At 34.2% G+C, this 10,102-nt stretch overlaps 1 protein-coding gene across 3 annotated transcripts; it reads left to right on the top strand.

Moving 5' to 3' along the window:
* The first annotated feature begins 4,965 nt into the window (after positions 1-4,965).
* Positions 4,966-9,798, top strand: LOC105421806 (flavanone 3-dioxygenase 2). 3 transcript variants are annotated; one of them, XR_016041803.1, is made up of 5 exons: positions 6,860-7,061; positions 7,137-7,384; positions 7,551-7,872; positions 8,187-8,382; positions 9,186-9,558. XR_016041803.1 is itself a non-coding variant. In XM_088848559.1 (4 exons), the coding sequence occupies exons 2-4, from the start codon at positions 7,176-7,178 to the stop codon at positions 9,444-9,446; spliced, it is 792 nt and encodes a 263-aa protein (XP_088704685.1). In that variant the 5' UTR covers positions 4,966-5,099; positions 7,137-7,175; the 3' UTR covers positions 9,447-9,798. The 3 variants fall into 3 exon arrangements, 2 of the variants coding, with proteins under 2 accessions (XP_088704685.1, XP_011629032.3); XM_088848559.1 differs by lacking the exons at positions 6,860-7,061; positions 8,187-8,382 and adding an exon at positions 4,966-5,099 and having other exon boundaries at positions 9,186-9,798; XM_011630730.3 differs by lacking the exon at positions 8,187-8,382 and having other exon boundaries at positions 9,186-9,798.
* Positions 9,799-10,102: the final 304 nt, after the last annotated feature.

The following is a 10,102-nucleotide window of genomic DNA, read 5'->3' as shown; positions in this document are numbered from 1 at the left end:
GTTGTGTAGCCAACCCAAAATAGTTGGGAATACGGCTCAAATGATGATGATATGTGTATGTGTGCGTGCACGCACTCGCATATATGCCTCCTAAAATTCTAGGTTCAATAGACATTAAACAAAATTAAAAAATAAAAAATTGTCCATACACACTAGGGATCAGATGGCCATATATCCCCTAACGGACCTAACGAATTCCTAATTAAAATCATGGGATCCTCTTGAATTGATTCTTTTGTCACATTGTGATATTTCGAACCATTAAATGGACAAATTCAAGAACAATTGGATGATGATAAAACTATAAGAGATTCGCCCTGACCTTCCTTATTTCTATTCAACAATGCATGAATAGTTCCTTGATGTTGGCTAAGTGATTGAGTCTTTGCTTTGGAAAAAAAGATTAGTATTGATGCGATTTGATTCATTAGACGAATAATAGACTTCACCAAATCAATTATAATAGACGAAATAATAGACTTCACCAAATCAATTACTTTGTCTTCCAGTAGACGAAATAATAGACTTCACCAAATCAATTCTTATAAAATATCAAATCAAATCGTTTACCCTTACTTCAGCTAGGTAAGTATAAGCCTCTTCTTCTTCTATAGAACCATCCCGTTCTTGATCTCAATTCAATACTAAGCAAGTCCGAACTAATTGAATGTTTGTGTAAAAAATTCATTGGTTTGCCATCTCTTATACTTGATTGTTCAATTTACATTGTTGGACTTCATTTACTTGGTTGTTCAACTTACATTGTTGGATTTCATTTACTAAATAAATATTAATTTCTTAACTTCTTAAGTAATTAATTACTTAATGGGTGTCGCTTCTATAAGGTTGCATGCTTAAACAATCTAATTAAGGCACACCTCCAAATTTTACCATAACATGTAATTTTGGTGTAAAATGTTATTAGGATTATCTTAAAATTTATTTTCATCTCTAATCATAAAACTTTAAACTCCAAAAAGAACATTGAAACAACATTTTCTAATGGATCTTTGAGGTGCATCTTTAATTCTGCATTTTAAGATTGCAACCTTATATAAACTTTTACCTTAATTACTACTTTAGCATATAGCGGAAAAACAGATTGGGTCATTGGCCCAACCTGTTGAGAACGACTTTTAGCCAATGTTGAATTTAGCAACAGATATTGGCCGAGCCCAATGACCCGGTCCGTGCTCTATCGTCATTAATACGGTAGAAAAATGTAGATGGTTTCAATCTACCGTGTTCTTTGGGTTATTTTCCTATGAATTATCTTGTATGTTGTGTCGTTTTCCTCTTAATTGGAAGATCTACAAGGCCAACCACTAGAAGGATATTTGTCCACAATGAAAAGAATGCACGTCAACAACCCGGATTAAGTGCAAAATTGGGTTTGGGTGGGCCACCTATCCTTGTAGTCTTGTATCCATTTTTATGTAATTTTTTTTTTGGTAATTAAGTGGGAAGACATGACCCTATCTTTTTTTTTTAATTTAGAAGTTAATTTTCTAACGGTGTTAGTGGGGCGGTATAATGGGAATGAAAACGACAACGTGATGACTAGGACGTGAGGCTGCTACCACCATAACTCCAGCCCCATAAGTATGGTTTATGCAATTTCACTAATTAAAATGCGAGTTTTAGAAGAAAATCAATTATTTGCCAAATTAGAAGCTTACAATGATAAAAGTTGTTATGATATGTCGAGTCACTAACTCAATCCTCAAAGTCAACCAACTCAAGCCTCAAAGTCAACGACAAGGTATGCATAACAATATTAGTTTAATTCACTTGGTAGATGAATAAAATAAAACTTCAAAAAGGTTAATCGGCCTTAAAGAGCCAGTGAATTGATGAAATCATAGTCACAATGTATCCGCAACCTCATAAAGAGGTCAATTAATATTGTTTAAGACTGCTAAATGCGGGTTATAATGCTTCCACTCCGACCGCATAAGGTCCGGAGTTCATAAAATATGTAATTTATATTAAAAAATGTAGGGAATTTACAAATAACTCTCCATACTGCTAACCAATTTTTATGTACAAAAAATTGTATTTTTGTAAAAAAAAATGTACCTTTTTTTATTTGGGGGTATTTGTTAGAAAGGTATATTTTAGAGAAAAAAGTGAGAAAAAAATTTTGGTTGGGAGTAAGTTGCATAAAAAGTAAAGTCGTGAAGGTTCGTTATTCTCCCAAAAATGTACACTAAAACTTGTTTATATGGTGGACATCCTACATAAACGCCACTGGTGTATCAATCATAATTTCCACTCGTATATTACTGCCCATCTACAATTAATCCATCATTAAGAATGGTAAGTGCATGCCACCTCTCGCCTTCTTTATATTCTGGTGCGTTTTTGCCGGAAACTTCGTTTTCCGGCATATGCCTTTTTGGAAATCACACTAAAGATAGATTAAATTATTCACAATAGTAAGTCATAAAGCATCTGTCCTCGAACTTAAAAGGTATTGATCAAGTACACCTATGCATGGTTGATGTCATATGACCAAATAATAGATTAATGGGAGACATTTGCCTGGTACCTCATACACCACTAGAGCGGGGTATAATCTCCCAATATTAAGTATTAAATACTTGTAGTGCCCACACAGTTAACGAAAGATCGGGTTATATTATGAGATTGTATAATATGATTCCATTTCTCTTTAGTATAAAGAGATCACAAACATCTTTAGTCATGCAATGTGAAATTCAATACAATAAAAGGTGTCACAACATTCAAAATTTTTTATTTTAAACTGTGTCCAATCAATAATATATTCTCAATCATCCGATTTCACATCCCACGGTCAATAATGAATATGACATTCTTGTATAAAAAATAAATTGTCCCATTATATATATATTTTTATATCATTGTCAAAAGTTTTTCACTATTTTTGACATGTGTAAATGCCACTATTTGTCTACTGCTCCTTAGCTTTTCACATGAGGAAAACAATATTTACAAACATTCTCTTGGTTTATAATTACTATTTACTAAAATGATCAAATGTCCTAGGTCTAGTGCTTTTTGGCGAGTGCACGTAGTGTTTATTGGCCAACCAAGCAGCACCTTGCCCTTTTAAAAGTTTTTTTTTTTTGGGAAAAGTTTATAAAGAGCTGAGGCTCTAAATAATCAAATTTGAGCCTATCTCAATAATTTCAAGATTTTCAAGTTTTTATAGATATGTCAATCTACATTATTTTTTAAGCTTTAAACTTTATAAATAAATATGAAAATATATTTTAAGGTTATCGTAAAGATTTCTCACATTGAAACCACATTTCTTTACACTATTTGAAGGTAGGCTCTAATTTGATTGTTTAGAGCCTGGGCTCTATATAAACCGCACCCTCTTTGTTTTTTGGGTAAGTTTTTAAGAGTATTTTGGTGAGGGAAAAGTCTACACAAGCACCCTTTCTACGGTTTAGATTGAAACCATACTATCTAACGGTTCAACATCAAAAAAAAAATTTATTTAAAATTTATTTTTAAGTACAATTTAAGTTACAGATTCTTTTTTATAAGTTACAACAAATAATAATAATAATAATAAATTTATTTTTAATAAAATAATTGACCCAAATTTTTTATTTTTACATTTTTTATTTAAAATTTATTTTTAAGTACAGTTTAAGTCGTAGATTCTTTTTTATATAAGTTACAACAAATAAAAATTTTATTTTTAATAAAATAATTGATCAAAATATCCTCACAAATTTTATGGGTTTTTTAGTAAATTTATTCCATTAAAAATAATTTTTATTATTTTTATTTGGTACACAAGTTAATAATAAATATATAATCCAAATTTTTGATAAAAATATTTATTAAATGCAAAATAAAAAATATATATATATATTTTGACCAAACCCCTCTAGGGCCCATACATGCATACGACCCCTTTTGCTAATCAAGTGACCTAGGCGCATCTCGAAACGGGAAATTTCTGGGGGCGACGTTCTTTTTATTCACATAAATATCCTAAGCCTAACCGAGACTCGCCCGAGTAAGTCAGACTTCCCACCGTGCCAAGTCCCAAGTATCCGCCCGAGTAAATGAGATTCCCACCGTTCCAAGTCCCCAGTATCCCTAAGTTGGTTGGTCGGACTTCAAGATCTTAAAATAAACTCACAAAAAAAAAAAAATATATATATATATAGAGAGAGAGAGAGGTTCTAAACAATCAAAATTGAGTGTGCATCAAAAATTTCACTACAAGAGGTTTTTTTTATGTCAAAATATCATCAAATTGATCATCTTGACATCAAGATGCATTAACATAAGATAAAAAATGGATTTTAAGTTTTGAAAACAATATATTTTGTACCGCATTTTTGGACGGTCAATTTTCAAAATTTTCAAATTTTCATGAGAGAAAGAGGTAGAGAGAATAAGCAGAGGACCCACAAGAGAGTGAAAATTTTTTGGTTTTTAAAAAACTAAAAATTTAATTGAAATTGACGTGATTTTTGTTTTTGAAAAAACAAAAACGGTAATTCGTCTTTTTTTAAAACAAAAAATTGTGATGAAGTTTAAAACCGATATATCAGTAATAAAAAAAAGTATAATAATGAAAAGTAAAACAGATATTTACGTAATTATCCCTTCAAATTATAGATACTATCAAATATCAACTATGTAGACATTTTACCTTTAATACTTTTATTATCACACTTAATACTTTTATATATATATATATATATATATATATATATATATATATATATATATATATATATATATATATTTATTTATTTTCAATCATATAATCAACAAATTTTAAGACTAAAAAACCTTTTGTTTTCTCTCCTACCCTTTTCTATTTTTTATTCACGTGTTATTATTAGGCACTTTCTCTCTCTATCTCTCACTTTCTCTCTCTACTTCTCTCTTTCTCTCTCTACTCGCCCTCTCTCTCTTTCGCTCTCCATCAAGCTTATCCATAAACTTGTATCAAACGAATATGACAATAGTATCTCTCTCTCTCTCTCTCTCTCACGGCTCTTACACGGCGAAGGAGCAGTGGTGGTGGTACACTTGCTCCCCAACAACGCCACGGCCAGTAACCTCTTTCTTCTCTCCTGGTAAGCCCGCACCATCTCCACCTCAAGCGACGGAAAAACCCATTCTATGTATTGAGCCTTCACTTTCTCCGATCAAAACTTTTGCCCCAAATTTTGGTTTTCCTGTAAATTTAGCTCAATCAGCTCCAACCAAATCTGCCTAAAAGACCACCTCCAAATTTTCACGGAAATTTGATGCTTTAGGGAGATTAGTTACTTCTTCTCCAAACACGGGTTCAAACTTTGAATCTCCGGTAAATTTCTTCAAGTCGGTCTTCAGTGAGTCTGCATTGACATCAAAATTTTCACGAAATTTGGGGAAATCACCATTGTCAAATGGTTGTACGAATATTTCAAACGGAGAGGGAGTTCTGTGAGGAAGTTGTGGGGACGAAGAATTAGGGTTTACTGGCCCTTGGACAAAGAGAGAGGGGCTGGAAAGTGGGTTTCAGTAGAGAGAGATAAAAACTATATGAGTTTTTTCCCTACAGGGAGTCTCGGCCAATGGATTATTATTAGTAAAGAGAGAAAGTGTTTGGGCAGAGAGAGAGAGAGAGTCTTCCGTCATAGAGAGAGGAGATAGCTAATAGCAGGTGAAAGAAAGGAAGAGAGAGGATAAAGGTATTTTAGTTTTAAATTTGTTTATAAAAAGTAAATACAAGAAAAATAGTATTGGGTTTAAGATGTGATATTGAAAGCATTGGGGAGTAAGATGTTTACAAAATTGATTTTAGAGTATATATAATTTCTTATTTAATTTTAGATCCATGCTTCTTTTCATGAGAGCAGTGTTAACATTGTTACTTTTCATAAAAAAAAAAAATGTTAACTTCATTTAAAAAATAAAAATAAATGCCATAACTGGAGAACGAGCCATTCTTATATGTAAATGGTGAAGAATTGGACCCAATTTTGGTCTAAGTTCTTAATGGATTCCGCCAAACATTCATCCGAAATTTAGGGTTAGAAGAGATGTGACAAAATTTAGGAGGATTGATAATTGAGCTAGTGTGCTGTAATCTATACGAGAACACTGCACATCTACTCCCTTAACTCAAAAGACCTACTCGGTAAGATTTGTTTTTTGATAGGAAAGTTTGGGAACCATCTAAGAATCGTTATATAATTATTTTTGAAAGGAAAAATTATTGAATTTTGATTTCTTCCTCATCAAAAAATTGGACGGTCTCAATTCAATCGTGGCTCTGTTTGTTTGCACTAAATAGGGGTTTGAGTCTGTACTTCCATTTTATGAGGTGAGCCTGGAATTACATCCCAAAATTTAGAATCCCGAAATTACTTACACATTTGGTTTTAGATGAGGAGTGAATGAAGAGTAGACGCCCTCAGAATTATAAAACCTTATGAGCGTGTACTTCCTTTTTATGAGGTGAGCCTGGAATTGCATCCCAAAGAATCCCGAAATTACTTAACACATTTTTGGTTTTAGACGAGGAGTAAATGAAGGGTACACCTTTTGGCTTGATAATTGCGGATGTTAAGGATATTTAGACGAAAAAAGAATTTAAAACTAAATTGATAAGGGTTCTTAAACGGGTGTGGTTTATATAAAGCTAATTGGTAGATGGGAAAAGTATAAATATGTGTGACATCACAACCGTGTCCTTTGCTGACATCCTAGGGGCGCGTCACGCTGACGACAGAATATATTAAAAAATTGCACCTTCGCGTCAACCAAAACAAAAACACAGTAACAAGGATCGGTGATAAAGGGCTTCTTAAAGGCCTTCTTAAGTGATGAATGAGAAAGACTTGTATAGAGAGATGAGTGAGAAAAGGTTCAGCAATGGTGTCCCCTTCACAAGTTTACCAGAGAATTACGTGAGGCCTCTGAGTGAGAGACCCAACCTCCATGAAGTAACCCCATGTGATGCCGTCCCTGTAATCAATCTTAACAATCCCAATAAAACACAAATCGTAAAACAGATTCAGTCTGCCTGTGAATCCTATGGTTTCTTCCAGGTATACTTCTCTCTCTCTCTCTCTCTCTCTCTCTCTCTCTCTTTCTCTCTCACTCAAGAATGACAAACTTGCCAGGTTGTGGAGCATGGGATAGCAGAGGAATCCATTAAAGCTATGCAACAAATTGGGAAGGACTTCTTCAACTTACCTCTGCAAGAGAAACTCCAACACTATTCCGACGACCCGGCCAAGAAATTCAGGCTCTCAACCAGCTTCAACGTGAAGAAAGAGAAAATTCACAACTGGAGGGATTATCTTCGTCTCCATTGTTACCCTTTGGAAGATTACGTTCATGAATGGCCTTCAAATCCCCCTTCATTTAAGTACAACCCCAATTACTTCCACTTACACATGTTTCTCCATTCAATCCAGAAATTCCAATTCTATAGTTGGGAATTTCTTTCTCTCAAAAATTTCATCTCTGTTATGTGCAATCTCTGTGTATATGTATCTCTCTCTCATGTGGGTCGGTTTGTCTTTGCGACGCAGAGAAGTGGTAAGCCAGTACAGTAGGGATGTAAGGGAGCTTGGAGTAAGGATAATGGAGCTCATGTCACAGAGTTTGGGATTAGAAGGTGAATACATAGAGCAGGCATTGGGAAAACAGGGGCAACATATGGCCATCAATTACTATCCTCCATGTCCTGAACCAGAGCTCACTTATGGACTGCCAGGCCACACTGACCCGAATGCTTTAACCATTCTCCTTCAAGACCAAGTAAGGGGCCTTCAGGTGCTCAAAGATGGCAAATGGGTGGCCGTTGATCCAATCCCTAACGCCTTTATTGTCAACATAGGAGATCAACTACAGGTTACTCTCTCCTTCTAATATCTTTTATATTTGATTTGTTAAAAATTAAGGATTTCATTTTTTTTAAAATTACGCATAGCCTTTTTCAACTATTTAGAGCCCTTTTCGTTATTTTATTTTTATAGATGGTAATGTCTGAGTTTTAAGAGCTCTAAATACAATTGTTCTTGCTAGGAATACTCATCAGGTGGAAAATATTTTTTAGAGGTGACATTTACCTGAAAGAGTAAATGTACAGTTTGCTCTCGTAGGAGCACGACATGCGTCCTTTTCCATTAAATATCTGCCAACCGACAGCGATGGGCATGTTGCAGGTGTGAAGACTAGGGTGTCCGTCTCTCTTCAAATCCTGCATCCGCGTTATGCCATTGTGGTTGAGGGCACAAGCGCCACGACCAAGGCTCGAACCCCAAATTGCCTACCAAAAACCAAATACAAACAAATAAAGAGCAAGCATAAGCTAGTCTCAAGGATTCAAATGATACGCAAGTGCCTCAAATTCAACAAAAAGTGAGAAAAAAATTAAAATAAATAAACACTCAAAACCCAAACATGACCTTTATTTTGCCTTTTAAGGATAATTTTTTTGTCCGGGGGATATATTTCTACATTTGCGTCCCCTCAGGCATAAAGCATCCATTTGGATGCAAAAATTGATAGTCCCTCTAAAAACTCACAAATTGAACGCGGTTCAATTTTTTCTTCATACATCATTATTTTTAGTTTCTAATTTATTTATTTATTTTTTACATATTTGTGCTCTCCATTTTAGAGATTATATGTCCTTAAAAATTGGGTCCAAAAATCTATCTCAAACATTAATTTTTAAGAGTGGACTCATTTGAGCCCTGGGACTCATAGAAACCATTTATTTTTTATAATTAAGGTACGTAGATGAATTTAAATTATATCAGTTTTTTCGCAAAAACTTTGGCTCCGGGGTTGGAGTGAAGGTGAGTGCCATAACACTGTGATCGTATTGACTTAGAATTTTAGCATGGTAAAAAAAAGGGGGGGCGAAAAACGAAAGCATAAGATTAAAAAAATGAAGAAATACAAAATTATTTTTACCTTGGGGGGAAGAAAGCACAAGAGTAAAAAAATGAAGAGATACAATTATAAATTTCAAGCAAAATCTGTTACTACATGTTGAATCACATTTGAACTCCATGGTTGTGCATAAGATTACCACCCAAAAGGCCGTTGCAGTGTGTGTAATTGAAGAACAAATAAGTAGTTGACACAAAAAGACAAAAAAAATTGTATGACAAATAAAGATGTTAAGGATGAACTGAGATTAGAGGTGTGTGCAGGCCTTGAGCAATGGAAGATACAAAAGCGTGATGCATCGAGCAGTGGTGAATTCAGAGAAGGAGAGGTTTTCTTTCGCGGTTTTCATATGCCCATCCACTGATGCAGAACTAGGCCCGATTCCACTACTTATAAAAGACAACAATCCGGCCATTTATCGGAGATTCACTTACGGTGAATATTACGAGCAGTTCTGGAGTGGAAATTTAGATGGAGTGCATTGCCTTGAGTTCTTTAGGGTCCCAAGTTCTTCCGGTGACTAAAGCCTCACGTAGGTGTGGTTTTCACTTGTTTTGGAAGAAATTCAAGTGAATTGGATTACCAAACTCAAAATTAGATTTATTATTATTGCAACGCGTATATGTTTTTTTTTTTTTCCCTAGTTTCGAAGACATCCTTAGATTAGTCTTTTTCGTTTTTTGTTTTATTCTTATTATTATTATTTTTTTTTTTATTTTTATTTTTTTTTTTTTGAAGTTAAGTGAGGAGAGTCAAGGTTGGCCACGGACGACTCAACCCAGACCCGATTTCTAATGAGAAGAGGGTTATCTATATTCAGAGATGATGGATGTTCATTTTACTTAATAATATTTAGTACTCTTCTTTTCTATAAAACAATATATATATATATATTTTCAGTACTATTGTTAAAAAAAATAAATAAATAAAAAAGAAGAGGACGATGGAGGAAGAATTTGAGTGGATGTGATGTCCCTTTCGAAGAAACATCGCGGAGGGTTCGTGTAAGTTGAAATTGAGGTGTAGTCATGTGAGATTGCCGTTGTGGTCGGTGCAATCATACCTATCCTATTTAAGACCGGTAGTTTTCGACTTTTAACTTTAGATATTTAATTAGGTGCCGTTCGAAGCAGAGCAGAGGGGATTCCGATGAATATGTGACCTGCTGTTACCCGACATA

The sequence above is a fragment of the Amborella trichopoda genome, chromosome 9, assembly GCF_054954075.1.
Source record: "Amborella trichopoda isolate Santa Cruz 75 chromosome 9, AtrichopodaSantaCruz75HAP2 v2.0, whole genome shotgun sequence".
NCBI lineage: Eukaryota > Viridiplantae > Streptophyta > Magnoliopsida > Amborellales > Amborellaceae > Amborella > Amborella trichopoda.
The sequence above is the reverse complement of the archived record's forward strand: the minus strand, read 5'-3'. Positions and strand labels throughout refer to the sequence as shown.

What these genes read in the sequence shown, in the direction of transcription:
- LOC105421806 (XM_011630730.3), top strand. Translation starts at nt 6,864, where the DNA reads ATGAGTGAGAAAAGGTTCAGCAATGGTGTCCCCTTCACAAGTTTACCA. An exon ending in AATCCTATGGTTTCTTCCAG is followed by an intron (nt 7,062 to 7,136) that starts GTATACTTCTCT and finishes CAAACTTGCCAG; the next exon opens with GTTGTGGAGCATGGGATAGC. An exon ending in ACATAGGAGATCAACTACAG is followed by an intron (nt 7,873 to 9,185) that starts GTTACTCTCTCC and finishes AGGTGTGTGCAG; the next exon opens with GCCTTGAGCAATGGAAGATA.